The 16,202-nt window shown below is 37.8% G+C and overlaps 1 protein-coding gene and 2 long non-coding RNA genes across 7 annotated transcripts in view; all 3 read left to right on the forward strand.

Moving 5' to 3' along the window:
- The first annotated feature begins 5,563 nt into the window (after positions 1 to 5,563).
- LOC124169424 lies at positions 5,564 to 6,599 on the forward strand. The gene is made up of 3 exons (XR_006867127.1): positions 5,564 to 6,048; positions 6,148 to 6,256; positions 6,498 to 6,599. It is a non-coding gene; the product is annotated as an uncharacterized LOC124169424 (long non-coding RNA).
- A 2-nt stretch (positions 6,600 to 6,601) lies between these two features.
- LOC124169423 lies at positions 6,602 to 9,765 on the forward strand. The gene is made up of 5 exons (XR_006867126.1): positions 6,602 to 6,715; positions 6,983 to 7,183; positions 7,270 to 7,699; positions 7,954 to 8,150; positions 8,290 to 9,765. It is a non-coding gene; the product is annotated as an uncharacterized LOC124169423 (long non-coding RNA).
- A 3,253-nt stretch (positions 9,766 to 13,018) lies between these two features.
- The window catches only part of LOC124168921 (meiotic recombination protein SPO11), a 131,504-nt gene continuing 128,320 nt past the window's right edge, over positions 13,019 to 16,202 (forward strand). Inside the window, exons 1-3 of one of the 5 annotated variants that reach the window (XM_046547317.1) lie at positions 13,019 to 13,490; positions 13,601 to 13,726; positions 13,893 to 14,030. In XM_046547317.1, coding sequence (XP_046403273.1) covers positions 13,351 to 13,490; positions 13,601 to 13,726; positions 13,893 to 14,030 — 404 coding nt within the window. In that variant the 5' untranslated portion in view covers positions 13,019 to 13,350. The remainder of the gene's footprint in view (positions 13,491 to 13,600; positions 13,727 to 13,892; positions 14,031 to 16,202) is intronic. The other 4 variants (XM_046547314.1, XM_046547315.1, XM_046547316.1 and 1 more) reach the window with 4 other exon arrangements.

A 16,202-nucleotide genomic window follows, 5' to 3' on the forward strand; every position in this document is an offset into this window, starting at 1 on the left:
TTTATTGAACAGTTCCCATTTTGAAATAATTTTATAAGCACAACATACCAATAATACAGGCACACGTTCTGGTGGCACAGAACTGGATTTTTTTAGTGTTCATTTTGGAATGGCCGAAAAATGAAAATCTCCGACCAAGGTTATTGGTAAATAGGTGGTATAACATGCCGAAAACACCCTCAGTAATGTTATTCCGACCTCGTCTGCATAACTCTACAGTCTGAAAAATCAGAGGAATTTTTACAACACAAAAAAACTCACAAATAGCTACTTATAAAAGCCCATCAAACAAATGACACTCAAAAGTTTTATTTTACCAGAGCTGCGTGGAATGGCTTTTTGAGGAGTTCCACCTCCAGGGCATCAAATTCTTCCATTGTATCCATGGGGAATTTCCAGGTCAATAATAAGTCGTTGTCACTTTCATCTGGCATCTGGCAGTTCGACTTAGCTCTTTTCAAAGCCCGAATTTCCTTTAAAATTTCCAGCTGCGTCTTCTCAATTCTCTTTAAATACTGAAGAAGGTCTTCAGAAATAACTATGGGACCAGAAGAAGTTCACATTACTAAAAAATATGTATAATGTACTTTTCATCTTATTATAAAGGTGAGAAGTAAATTGACTATAATATAATTAAGACAGTAGTTTTTATAGGGCCATTTTTAAATAGATGCACATAACCAATAAGATGTGATGGTCAGCTGATGAAATCAGCAGGATTAGTATTGCACTTGCCACCTAGGCCAGAGCCCACAAATTTGGACTTTCTATGAGGCAAAAGTTGGCAAATTACTTCATATGAAATGACAAACAAGGGTTTGAGACACGAGCTTGGCTGCATATACTTAGTCATTTTCTTGAGCGATTCTATTATCATTACTGTCATTACATGAGATCTTGAAATGACCTCGATAATTAAGGCGTAAGCAGTTAATTTTCCCACAAAATCCACCTGATAAATTTAAGGCTGGAGAGTGGTTTCTTTACTTTAGAGAAATAAAAGTTTAGTCCAAATGTTAATGAAATAAGCAAGCACAACAATAATTGAATGTCATTCAAAGAAAACAGAAATTATCTCATGATATTTTTTAGAACAGCCAATCTTGAAAATCATAGGAATGGTAATAAAAATAATCGAATGCTAGGGTTGTATTGAAAGGGAGAGTACTAACTTTGAATACAACCCAAGAGACTAGAGAGCATAATTCAATTCTGGGCGCTGGACAGCACAAAATAACAAAAGTAATGTCCTTGCAAGAATTTCAACAAAATGCAAGGATGGATTGCTGATAGCTCTCAAGGAAAATACCTAAGCTACTGACATATGTTGGTCTCATTGAAGTATTTAATTAATAGAAATTTGAAAACTTTACTTACAGCTTAGAGCCAAATGAATGTGTGTCTGTCCAAACTTTATGTTCCCTTTAAGGCCTTCCAATAAATAATATTTTGCAATATCATCTAAGAATGATGCTCTCAACCCACGCCTTGTTGCATCTGGTGGAGTAGAACCCCCAACTCTTTTCAAAAAATCAATCTGAAATAAAAATTATTATATTAGGGATAATTCATTGAACCAAAGGCTGTACACATCCACTATGACAATTTTACATGAAGAATACTGGGTGTCCCATTTATCTTGATCACCCGAAATAACTTTTTGTCCAGATGGAAATTCAAAAATGTGTCAAGCAAATGTTCATTAGCCGTCAGGGGGACATTAATTAGCATGATTGACTTCCTTGTAGCTTTATTATTTACAAAGATATGAACAGCGGTATGTCTTTTTAAAATGGCACCCTATATTTTTTATTTGGCAGTTCATTTCCTCTCCTAAAGACTTATTCAAAAATGTAGCACAGTGGACCATTAACATAAACACAGTGTTATGAAAAATGTCTGACTCAATAGCACTTAGTGCAGGTAGGCGGGTATTGGAACTACTCCACCAGTCATTCATAAAAAATATAGGGTGTCATTTAAAAAAGACATACCACTCTTCAAATCTTTGTAGAAACAAAGATACAAGGAAGGCAGTCATGCTGATTAATGTCCCCCTGAGGGCTTATGAACATTTGCTTGACACATTTTTGAACTTCCATCTGAACAAAAAGTTATTTCGGGTGGTCAAGATAAATGGGATACCCTGCATAATTGGAATCAAGATCAAACAGTCTGCTTGCTTAGAAGAAAACAATATTAGGGAGCCAACGCATCTCAAAGTCTTTGATCACTCTATTGAAAAGTGCTTCAAGCAAACATAAAGGAAGATGAATCGAAACCATTTCCTATACTGGGCTGGGTATTAATAATATTACCACAGATAAACTGATATTCACTTTATCATTATGGCCCAATGGTTTTATCCCTGAGTAATGTGCACAAATAGACTTGCCTCCAACAAATCAAATCCCATTACTTATCCCCTCTTTAACAAAATCACAGTGACATCTTTAACTACAAAAAATTATCAAAAATGAGACACAAAATTGATTGAAATGTTTTCTTTTAATAGCAATTACCTGATTGGAACTTTGATCCAAAACTTTTTACATCATCATGAAGATGTTTTTGACATGAAGCTACACTTAAACCCACTACACCTAAATGAAAATTAAACACTATAAAAAATGTAAATAACTTTAAATGAATGCGATGGTGGTTGGCGTAACATGGTGAAACTCCTTCATGATGCACAAAGGTTAAGAAAACACTTAGCTGTTTCACAAAATAAAATATATTGCGACCGGTTTCGATACAGCGTATCATCATCTGGCCTGATGATGATACGCTGTATCGAAACCGGTCGCAATATATTTTATTTTGTGAAACAGCTAAGTGTTTTCTTAACCTTTGTGAACTTTAAATGACTCAATAAATAGTAAAGCCGAGAAGTTTTTCTTCATAATCCTCCCACACTACGGTGATGCAATGCGTCAAGCATTAAAATAAATTTAAGTTTATGCATATGCAATGTTTTTCAATCCACAGAAGATGGATTGACTGAGCTGTCTCAGGAAGTGTGAGAAGGTTGAAAATATTAAGAATATGCTTCATTTAAAATAAAAATGTTGCAATAAGCAACACTTCTACTTACCCAGATTCTGATGAAGGAAGCAAAAGTAGAACTTCAGCGGTTGATAAACTTTTGTTGGAGAAGTTTCGCAAACATAACACTACAAAATTACGTAGTAACAGTAGATGATTGCCTAGGTGCTGGTGAAACAAGTAAAAGAAGAACTTAAGAGGCTGATATGCTTCGGCAGGATCAATTCCGCTCACGAAGAACACAACACAGTTCACGTAACATTATTAATGTGCACATGAATACGACAACGGCCATGGCCGTTGTGGCCGTTGGATTCGGTTGGATTTGAAAGTGGTAATGCGCATGTGCGTATGTTTTGTTTTTCTCTCGATGGAAATCGACTATTGGTGGAATCGACCATCGATGGTATCCACAATCGATAGCTCGACATCGCGGGCGGGAGTCTAAATCTTGGTATCCGAAAAATTAAGTTTCGCCTTATGACTTGAGGAATAAATCCCACTGGGAAATATATCTTTTTTGTATCATCGCCTTAGTAGATTAAAAAGCACGAGTGAAATCACATTTCGAAGAACATTCTTCTTTATGAAACGAGGAAAACTTATCATGGCAGGATTTTTTTTACATCTTAAGGGAATTGATTGATTTTTTAATTAATCTGCATTTCGTAGCACCCCAGGTGGACGGCGTTCTTGGGTGTTCCGAAAAGAATGATGAAACACACTGTAACAACTGTGACTCAGTTATTACATACACAAAAGCCTACTGTCAAAATATATACCGCGAATATCCCACAATGGTTCGCAATGTCTCTGGGACGAAATATGAATATAAGGGATCAAAATAGGATATTCCAGGAATATCCTCTGCTGTGTGGGTACTTATTCTTTTAGCTCAATATTTTCATATTTTAATGAATGAGGGAAAATTGTTGTAAGGACGTTGCAAAGCAACCTGTCTGCAACGTTGCAAAGAGACCTAAGTAGCTCTGCAACCTCGTGCAACCTGTCTGCAACGTTGCCAGGACGTTGCAAAGAGACCTCAACAGCCCTGCAACCTCTGCAACCTCGTGCAACCTGACTGCAACGTTGCTGCAACTCATTGTGTTTACAGGGATATGTCTGATTGTGCAAGCACATGCCACTATTCACGATTTATACTGATGAAAATGTTTCTGGCGCGAATACGAGTAGATTATTAACAGTTTCTGCTAGAGGACGAGATGTTTACATGTCTTAGTATTTCTATTATGTCAACAGAAAAACGAATCATGTTGGTCGTGTTACTGAACGGAAGCAATAATGCATGGAAGAGATGGAATAGATGATCAATGTTTATCTTAACGTACTAAAGTATGCCCCGGCAAGCCATCTAAACGTCTACGAATTAATCGTGGTGTGAACTCAGTGATCCATCGCCAATCTCGCGTCTCGAAGGGAATGTTGATATTGCGTATCTGCCGTCGAAGTATGTGCATCTATTGCCTCCGTCGACATTGATGCTCATGCAAAAGTAGCGGAGGTATGTAAAGAGCCTCCATTCTCGTTAATAAAAACAAATCGAAGGCTTGAACTTACGAAATAAATATTAAATAAACCTGTTAACATTCAATACCGCACAATACTTTTACCGTTGGTTCTACTCCAAATTATTATGAAAATTAAGTTGTCAGTATTTTAATTGTACATTCTAGAAGATGCACAAATATAAGATAATTGTCAAACCCTCAGCGCAAGGTTTAACTTCCCACCAACTTCAATCGCAATGAAGGCCAATCAATTTAAATAGGACGCGAATGTAAATTTAACTTTACGCATTTCTTTTATTTGTTTTTAATACATATTACTTATGGGAAGTGACAATATGAAATAGCCACCATCGTAATTAATGAATAATGTGCTATTAATTATCAATCACAGCGTAAATTCATAATGAAAAATTAGAGCGCATTCCCAGCCAGCACACTCGCCGACGTTTATGTAAACGTCCAAGACAACGAAGCGGCAACAGTTTATCCTTTGACGTTGCGCCGTGGATGATATCAACATGACGGCAACGCGTTGCCGTGAAGTTGCTCAGTTTGGACGGCTGCTTCATATCCTATTTTATGTGAATGCATTCGCTCTAATTAACGATCTGCTAGAAATAAAAGGTTTCACGACTTACGCAATTAACTTTGCATAATGTGTTTTATGGGATAAGTGGTATTTATTCGACTATTTTGTGGATTTATAAATTAATATGTCTCCAAGTCACTCGGTGGCGATGGAAAAAAATTGAGATAATATAATAAGCGTCTCTCAAGGTTGACGATTCTCTGGATATTTATTATCGGCGAAGTGAAATTACTAAAATACCATTGATAATTAAAGGCTGTACCATTACGATTTCCTCCTTCGCATGAAATTTTACGCTCGATCATATCGTCTGCTCACGACAGCGAGGCCATGCGAAACCATCGTGCGCGAAATGCACTTTGGGAAGAACCCGTTATCCGCCGTTGCCGGGGTTGCCGGTAGCCATAGTAACTTTGGTACATAGCTTTGTTGATATGTGAATTCATGCTTTGTGTTCGTCGTGATGCTTTTCTCCTTTTTGAATGGTCGAGGGACGGTTTTCGTTCACCAAACCTTTAGTAAATAGATTTTTTCAAGAACTTTAATTTTACTTAAATTGTTCATTTACTTCATCCGTCAAACTTAACGTGGTTTCAGCTTCTCCATTTTCACTTTTCATTTCATTTCACCTTCATATCCGATTATCATGTCCACCCGTCGTACTCTGACCTTATTGTATTCCTAATTTTCACTGACGTGAATTTTCGTTTGTAATTTTCACTAACTTAAGTTTTCGCGAGTGATTTTAACTCTTGTTAAATCGTGTTCTTAGTGAGAAAAAGTGTTCAGTGGTTACAAGTTTTTTTGGCTTTGGCTAGGGCAGTGCAAGTTAGAAGCCTCTTCGAGGGTTCAACCACCGTATTCCGCAAGGATTCGTGAAAGGTAAGTCTAGACTCTGTTTACCGTCGTTCATTATGAAATTCATTAACAGTACACTTAAGTTTTCATTACCATTGAGTTAGTTCTGTTGTGTTTCTATAGTATGGATCGATGTATGTCTGGTGGGTGCTCATACTGCGAGTTTGTGGGTGCACGATGGAACGCTTAAGTTTTTCATTCAATGGAGTGCAACGTTCAGTACTGCACGTTGGTGAGAACTCACCCCCTACCAAACACTCTTGAAATATTGAGTTGAGCAGTAAAATTTAGCATAATCGCAGAGATATTTCCTCAATTACTGGAGTGTGCAATCATTTAATGCATCACTATTAACTATAGTCTTCATATACAATAATTAACTTTACTTTCAATGGAATTTTATGATCTCATGTTTTTAAGTAACTGAAGAGTGAACGCCTCATAGTCATGATTTTTTTTCCTCTTTTTTTCAGGATGCCTTGGCAAGTGTTAATATTTCTTCCACATAAAAAAATTTACTGGCCTCACAGTGCAGGCTTTTGCATAGTCATGGGTAAAATTGGATGGAGAGAAGATTATTGAATATTACCCTAGGCTATAACTGGTCTTCAGTGTCACAGGTCATAAAATGGCTCTCGACTCAGTGAGGAATGGGGTATCTTGGGCGTGAAGTTCTGCATGCCTCCATTTGGTGAGTTTGCAACAATATTTGTGAGCATTTGTTTTGATTAAAGGGAGGGTTAACATCTTTGACTTGCAAGGGCAGGGTGCCTTTTAAATGTATTCAAAGGGGTTGTTTCATGGTGTGTGTGTGTGTGAGAGCACTGACTTGGTTGTACATGTTAAACTAGTTCTCTAAGCCAAGTATTAAATATTTTTATTTTAGTTAATTTTGACATTGACTTCATGCTTTGAAATGTGTGGCTAATGGTGGCATTTTATAATAATCATCTTCCAGAGACTGTAGTGGCAGCTGTCGCTATTGAACAGAGATGGCTACTTGTGAAGACTGAGAACAGACATGGAGGCATTTTAGTCACTGAAATCAAAAAATACTGGGAAAGGAAAAGGACAAAAAAGAATTAAAAGTATCCTGATGTAAGTAATTCTTCATCTATGGAGACTGATGATGACAGAATACTGAAACCACCATCACCTGGTAAATGTTTGCATATAAGAATTTGCTTTTTTGAGTGCTTTATCATGTGCAAATGTAAGTGTAAAGCTTATCTATTCTGTTTTCAGTTGCATGAGTGCCTCCTAAGAAGGAAAGGTTGCACTTAAAGATTCCTCAAACAATGTTGGAGTGAAGGAGCCTTAAACTTTTCTATAGAATTGGAGTGTTATTTCTGAAGAATCAGTGAAGTCCAATTGTTAGCACTTGGTGCACCCAATGAGGTCAGAGGTATCGGGGAAGATTTCTCAGGATTTGCCCCAGGTAAGGTCCTCCATTTCTCCTTCCAATGTTTCCGCAAGCAACTCACCAATCGTCTCCAGGGATTCTGGAATCCAAGGTTGGATTCCTAAATCGTTTGGTTCTTGAAATCCTGAAGACGATGGGTAAGTTGCTTGTCGAAACGTTTGAATGAGATCTGGAGGACCTTATCCAGTGCAAATCATGAGAAATCTTCACTGCTATTGTTTGCTGGGAAAGAACCTGAAAGAGGAGTATTTGGTTGGTATTTCATTTACATTGTCAACTGTTTGACTTCATAGCCTCCTAAGTGTTAATATGCTCATGGTACTTTGTATAGATTATCACTTTGAGTCTTAAACTTAAGTTATGGTACCATCATCACCTCCTTGTTGATATTTAATTTTATGATAACTCTGGGATGTACTTAGAAATTAAAAATGCTGTCCCACTATGTTCAATGGTTCTCAGCAATTACCATAGATAATTAATTATCTGGTCATCTCATTTTTCAGATTTTATTTCATGAAGGAAAGATCTTCGAACATCATGTTTAAGAGCAGTCAGAACAATCAAATGAGGACTGGGCTTAACGAAAGTCAAAAACAAGTGTTCTACCCTAACATAGAATGAGTTAGCTGTGTCTTTCTGTTTGAAGGGACACTCAGAAAACAAGAAGTGCATTTTAGCTCCATTATAAATGTCTCATTTGGTAAGTATTTTTTAATCATTGGTGCTTTCGATTTACTCTTCCCTTATCTTGGAATACAGTGGAATGAAAAGAGGTTTTCAGCATATGTTTATATTTCATATTCAGCATAATATCTAATCCAATTATGATTACCTTGCAGGGAGTGTAAAAGCCAAAATAAGCCTGATTTGATACTATCAGTGTGAAAAGAAGCATCAGGGAATGATCCCAGGCCTCAAAATACAGAGCAGAGAAAGGGAATAAGAAACGAGAAAGTGTTCTGAAAGGCAACTCAAAGGGGATCTCGAAGAAACATGATTCTTCCAATTTGCCTATCTCAGAACCTGTCAGTGTGGAAAGGCAGTTTTGTTTGTAGTCTCATAACATGATTGTGGGATAAGGTGAGGTCAGCGACTGATCACTGTTACGACAGACACAGCTATGTCATTAATGCTCCTTGATTTTTGCCTGACAAGGGAGAAGGAATGTTTCTTCACCTTCTTAAATGCCCTATTTTTTATGATTTTTCAAAATGCCAAATGCTGCTAGGAATAGGTCCAAGTTTGGTTGAATAGCCTTTCGTATAGCTGAAATAAATTAATTTTACTTCATTTCTTTCCTGTGAACCTAGCTCAAATGCTATAGAATGCCCTACCCTTAAACAGCTCCATGGAGTGGTGAAGCTTACGTCTTATTCCATATATGGAGGCATAAAATGCTGCAGGAACGCTAGGGTGTGTTAGCTTGTGGTGATCAGCTTCCTTATTGTCATAGAACACAGCAATTTAATAATAGGGCATTCGTAATAGGGCATCGTGCTTGCTATGGCAGTGAACAACTGAATGTGTACATTGTATGAAGAAAACTTCTTTAAAAATAACATTTCCTAATTACCACATGCTAATGTTCCCTGTCACCACAACCTTGAATGTGTATGTCCTTGTATGAAATGGCTGTGTTCCATGGTAATTAAGTAGTTGACCACTAAAATGAGAGGCCACATTAAATAGTGCACACTGGTGTTGCTATTGCATTTCATGCCTCGATGTTCGGAATAAGACTTCAATATGTTATGTCAAATATAACTTTACAAAACAATCCCCTGCCTGTTAGGATCTGCTGCAACAGAAAATTTGAAAGTAAATTAAATCTAGACTCCAAAAAATTGAATGCAAGTTTCTGTTAAGACCTCAACCCTTACTATGTAATTAATGATGTAAAACTATAATTTGTTTATTCTCCTATTTTGATATTGGAGTCATGTGTGAGATTGGTATTTTTCGTACTGTTCCTCGTGGGGGATCTATTGTGCTTGAGGTTTTAACATAAATATTGCTGTAATTCTATAATTTCCACTTGAAAATGATCATGCTATCTTTTGGTTAGCATTATATTTTGTTTTGTATTGATGGAGACCTATTTCTTTCCATTTTCGGTTATGAACTACCCTGTAGCTCATTGTTTTTTCCAACTGTCATTTCCCCAGGTGGGGCTGCTCTGATTACAAAATCAGTTGCTCTGTGGTGTGTTAGGTGCTTTTGATATCATTGCTGTTGTGACCTCTTAATACCGTTTGCTTGAATATCTAATGGATTTTAATGTTTGCAGCGAAAATAAAAGTTTATTTTCAAAATTCTGTCAATGATTGATTTCTCTATTAAACCCAGACCTATCAATTATTATTTGAATTTATTGGAATACCCCGCCATGGTAGCAGTATCAACGTGGTATCAAAAAATCCCGCTAGATGGCGCCACAGTCGCGATGCTGCCCAGTTAGTTCTCGAAAGTGCCGGTAGGTGTCCCTTGTGTATGTGACGTCACCGAAAAGAAACTGTTGCTTTATCGTTGGCGACATTTAACGGCATTTTTGCCCCTTCGTTGCTGCCTCGTTGCCGTCATGTTTATAGCAACGTATTCGGCCGTTTCTTTATCGTTGATGGAAAGTTGCCGTAATTTAAGGGGCAACGTCCTGTTCTGTGCTGGCTGGGTTGCCGCGACGAAGCTACCACGGGCCCTCTTGGGCGTGAATACTTTCACGGACGCGGCTGTGAGAGTGACGTCACTAAAAAGTTTCAGAATCGCTCCAGCGTCAAAGCCGTGAATACATTGACGAAATCCGCTTGTGACGGCCATATCACATTTACAGAATCGAGCTGCAGATAGTAAATAGTTATGATTTGTAAAATAAAACTCAAATAAATATTGTCATATTCACGCATTAATAGAAACAAATAAAAATAATAGCATAAAATACAGGGGGAAAATGAATGGAAATTGGCTTACCTTAAGATAAAAGAAAAAATTTCTCCCGATCCTCCCAGGAAAGGTTGCTTGAAACGGCGTTCACAAATGCGCTGCTAGATCCCTGCTGAGCAACTTAGGGGGGCAAAATGTCATAATAGAACTGAACCGAGCTCTTACGGAGGGCCGGAACCCTCGGGGTACACATGACGTGATATCACGTCATCAGCACCAGGGGATAGCGCATCATGACGTGATATCACGTCATGCCGCACTCAAGGTGTTAAGCAAACACAATCGCACCCCGGCACAGCGTTGCCAAAATTCCATGTTCCGGCCTGTATTATAGGTGGCCATGCTCATTCACATTACGATCGTCCGAGCCAAGAACCCTGCATAAGGACCATAGAGTTTACATTACTAAAGCCCGTATGACACTTGCCAATTTATTGGCCAATCCATTGGATATTGGATTGTGTACCCACTGACACACGCCAATTTCTAGCCCAATCTCAGTTTCACAATATTGGGCACAATTTCTTGGCCAATCTACAATTTAGAACAGGTTCTATTTTCTCGAGGCCAATCTCCAATCAGAACTCAGTCTTGTCGACTCCTAGTGGCCAAAACTAGAAGCTCTTTGCAAAACATTTCACCTCGGAATTTTAATACCATATATAAAAACTTTACAAGCATAGCAACCCATGAAATAGCTCAAATAATTAATGTGTACTTTGAGAGAATATAAATTCACAAACATCAACTGTCTAAAGTGGGTAATTCGGAAATAACATTTCGGATATTTAATGAATGAAAACGTCGTGTTTCTCCTCGATAGCGTCTATATTTTGTTTATTTTACAATTATTGAACTATTTTTCATGATTTGAGCGCTAAAGTTTCGGGTGAAAGTCCCAATTGATGACACAATCTCTGTTTATTCGATGAACATATTCCAGCCAAAACAAGCCCCTACGTTATCTTGGCTCACCTATGAGATCACCATATTGCCTATCTCTCATCATTCAAGGAACTCACCCGAATGAAATTTCGAGCAATTCGAGAATATCTTTGCAGCCCCTCGAAATAGTTATTAAATTTACAATTATTATGCCACCTCCCATTCTGTAGCTCATTGGCAATGAACCTGCGTTTTGAGATGCTCTTTTGTCATTTTGTGTTATGTGGCGTTCTCTAGTGGGGTATTAGAACACTATAACGGCCAATATTGGTGTAAATATTGGTACGTGTCATACGATGCGTAAAGCCCAATATTTTTACCAATATTGGGCCAATTTATTGGCCAATATATTGGCCAATAAATTGGCAAGTGTCATACGGGCTTAAGGACACAGACTGTCCCAAGGGTCGTGTGTCATTTTTGACCTGTATTTTTGGTAACTTTGCATGGAGCAATATTCATGAAAATTGGCACACTCATGGGGAAAGGTCCTAAGTTTTGTTGAGTGTAAGCAAAATTTTACAATTTTGACCTTTTGACCTCACGAAGTGGGTCCAAACCAAAAATTTGAATATGCCTCAAAACCTATGGTTTGACACCTTGGTTGTCATGATGGCTCGACGTTTGACTCTATGACCTTTGACCCCAATTGTGACCTTCGGAGGTCAAAAAATCAACAATACGGATCTACGAACAGCCTAACCGACTTTGGCACCCTTCAAAACCTATGGTTTGACCCCTTGGTTTTTATGATTGCCCGACTTTTAACTCTATGACCTTTGACCCCCGTGGCGACCCTCGGAGGTCAATTAGTGAATAATACGGGTATTTGGACAATACCAATGACTTGGGCACCCTACAAAACCCATGGATCGACACCTTTGTTGGTATGCTATTCCTTTTGCCACCCTTATGACCTTGACGGTGACCTTACTGGGTCAACGGTTGAATATTCGTAAATAAAAGTGTTATTTTCGGATTTCTCGTGTCCGAAAACCTAAGAATTGACATATTGGTCAATGAAATTCACACTTTTGTCTATCTCGATTTTTTTAACATTGAAACCCCATAAGGCAAATTCAAATTTTTGGTTTGGACCCACTTTGTGAGGTCAAAAGGTCAAAATTGTAAAATTTTGCTTACACTCAACAAAACTTAGGACCTTTCCCCATGAGTGTGCCAATTTTCATGAATATTGCTCCATGCAAAGTTACTAAAATTACAGGTCAAAAATGACACACGACCCTTGGGACAGTCTGTATGATAAAAATTCTTGCTATGGTCCTGTATCCCCAACCGCTTATTTTCCCTCAGCTCCCAATCGTAGCCGGAGCTGCATCTGGGCACAAAACACCGAGATTTACCCATGATATTTCGTAAATATCTTACTGGTGGAGAAATACTAAAAAAAACACCAAAATCGGTGAAATTCTCGGCTCACAGAGGATGATAACAGCCGATCACTCATAAGCCGCCTCTGACATCAAGCCAAATGAAGGGGATAGTAGTGTCGGTCGCGCCACAAGTGGCAAAAGTTGGAGTTTGAATTATTGCGCGGGACCCGAGTTCAAATTATGACTGCTAATGCCTCTATATAATATATAGTGCCACCACTAATAAAGTGGGGTCTCCTTAGTAATGATAACTCTATGATATAATCTTTGACCCCTAATGTTGAGGGAAAGAAAGCGGGTGAAGACCATAGATCTTATAAAAGATCTATGGTGAAGACTCGGTGGCGCCATTGAGTTGTAATTTAGTTCAGCACCTTATCCGATATAACATTACACAATTTTAAAATATAATCTTTCCATTCTATTCGGGTTTTCACCGCGTTTCTTCCGCTGCATTACTATATATTTTGCCTATGAAAAGTAGTGTACACTTAAAGAATTATGTTGGTAATAGCATGAAGGGATCAGATAGGTTCCCATCCTATTGTTCATTCTCCTTGGTGCGCACTTGAATGTGGGCGGCATCAACGATTGCTGATTGCGATTATAAATTACCGCGGAAGAATGTCTTCTGACCCTTTCTTCAAATTTTTGGGTGTTAAAGGGGAGGAAAAATGTTGCTCTTCTGCCGGTAAATCCGAAATGCGTTCTCAGAAGCCCACAATCTCTCGAAGTCAACCATGCATGGACGCAGGCGGTAGGAGGTATGAGATGATAAATTTATTTTGTGTTGATCTTTGCTTGTCATTCGTACTTATTTTATGATATCAGTGGTTTATTTTAATCTACATGTCTACATACTTTAAACTTTCAGCTCAGTAATCTCGAATAAGATAGAAGACATTGTTTTGGATGTGCTGGTGGCGTTGAAAAACGGCATACCGCCAAGGGTATGCTTTTTCAACCGTCACATCTGGGAGAATACATCTTTAGAGAACATGTAAGAGTTACGAGTTTAAAGAATGAAGAAAGGATGTGCTGTATGATGTTTCGTATCCCTATTCTGGATCGAGTTGTTAGCTGTTATTGATGGCCGACTCGATGGTGATTGCGTTATCGTACGCTGTGACACGTTAAATTAGTGATTTTATTTTTCACGTTAACAGGATTATGAAGGGAACTGGGGATTCTTGTGTCACCGTTGACTTCGCGAATCCTCAGTCTCGGGCGCATTTGGCACTTATGTTTTGGCTGCTCTCAAACCTTCATCATCAAATGATATCTGGGTCTTCATCATTAAAAAGGTATGTTTCTGAACTTATTTTTAAACATATTTTGTGAATGACAGAATTTTGTAAAATTTTGACAGTAGAACATCAATTTTGCGTTTCACTGACCTCATATATTTATTAAAATACATATATAGTTGCTTTGGAGTATATTAATTTGTTTACAATATTCTGGTTCAGAATTTTTTCATTTGCTTGGTATATTTATAATTTGCTGATACTGTGTGCTCATGTATGCTGCCTTCCTACATAGAACAAATTGTAGAGTAAAGCATGTATTTTTCATGTGTTTTTTTAGTTTTTTTGAAGTAATATAGCTGAATAACATTCTATTTGGCCCAGACAACACATGGTGTATAACTGTGTATCTGCGCAGCAAAAATGCACAATAAGTTTATGATGCATAAGTTCTCATTTGGTTATCAGTTCCATTTTAGTTGGAAATTAAATCTTGTACAATTACATAAATGTGAAGATTTTAATATGGTTACTACTCCCCACATAGCAATGAACCTCTCAGAGACGTCTCACTATGGTCTCGAATATCGCGAATGTTTCAGAGATGTCTTAGAGATGTAGTCGTGAGACATTCGGGAATTAAAAAAAAACGTATTTAAACGCCATCAATGCATTCCATATTTATTTTTCGGTGCAATTATGGAGTTGATTATTAAAATCGCGACATTTAATATGGGTTTCTTATTTTCAAAAGGTCATCCATCAAAAAATTGTCACCAAAAAGTGATCGAGAAAAGTAGGCAATAACTATATAATTTACATTTAATTATTTTTGTTGCCTAAATTAAAAGCATAACATAGTACAAAGTCTCATGAGATATCTCAGAAACTTATCTGAGACGTCTCATGAGACATCTCAGACCCCATTTTTTTGGTTATAGTGACATCTCAGAGAAGTCTCAGAGATGTCTCTGAAGCTGTCAGAGATGCCTCTGAAGCTCTCAGAGATGTCTCTGAGATGTAACATGTGATATTCGAGACGTCTCAGAGACGTATCCGAGACGATTTGCTGCTATGTGGGTCTTATATTGTCAGGAACAATGTACATAAGGTGTTGTGAGTTGAAAATATTGAAAAAAATTTTGTAAACCTGTATTTAACACGTTGTGTACCGGGGTATTTAAATTCCTTTTAACCCTCTGTTCCGGCGGTTTTTTAAACATCACTCACTGAGCAAACCTTCCATTCGAAAAAATGCCATTACGTATTTAAAAATTAAACTTTTTCATGCAATTTAGAATGCAATACTCACAAATAATTTCAGAATCTTTTTCTGGTGTGATACTCCATGAAACACTTTCCCTTGTGGAGTGGAATGCCGCAAGTTGAGCACACATACCTTGTTTTTTTTCTAATTTTTCTCGTAGCGCACATTTTGCATCTTCTTGTGTGATATTTTTTCGTCCCCTTCCCCACAATAGGAACGAGATGGTGTTTGCTAAGGTCTCTCGATAAGCACTGTGGGTGATCTCTTGAAGGGGCCCGTCCTGTTGGTTTATCATCGCAGTCATCGTCCGAGAATGATTCACTCGACTCCTGCCTACTCGCTGCCCACTCTTTGGCGGTCTGGAGCAAAAAGCCTTTGAATCGAATGCCATTATTTTTGTTTAGAGTTTTATAAAAGAGTGCAATTTATTAGCCAAAGCACGACTTTCTTCGACCATTTCATTGTTTTCCTCATGATGGAGTAATAGGATAAGTACATATCCGCCCTGTCAACACCTTTTATGCACTCATTGTATTTTAGAATACAAGTGGGTTTTTTGATTGCTTGTCCTGTAACCAAATCTTACCTTTGAGTTACCCATGCTGGCATTATGAACAGTGCTAATCATTCTTACTTCCCTCTTGTCTTTCCAAACCACTAGTAACACCTCACCTTTACGAGAGAATGTGCTCTGTCCCTTTTTCAAAGTTTTTGCCTGGCTCTTCAACGTGGGAGGGAGTCCCCAATTTGGTCTTATGGTTCCACACACACTTACTTTGTTATATATGAGCAGTTCTGCAATTTTCACACTATTATAATAGTTGTCTTGATAGACATGATGCCAAAGATTGAGATGTGGCTTCAAAAGAGACAAGATGGTTTGTTCTAATTTTTTCCCCTTGGCTGAATAAATTTCTAAATTACTAATGTAGCCAGAATCACTTTCACAAACCATTTGCACT

The sequence above is a fragment of the Ischnura elegans genome, chromosome 12 (genome assembly GCF_921293095.1).
Source record: "Ischnura elegans chromosome 12, ioIscEleg1.1, whole genome shotgun sequence".
In the NCBI taxonomy this organism is placed as follows: domain Eukaryota; kingdom Metazoa; phylum Arthropoda; class Insecta; order Odonata; family Coenagrionidae; genus Ischnura; species Ischnura elegans.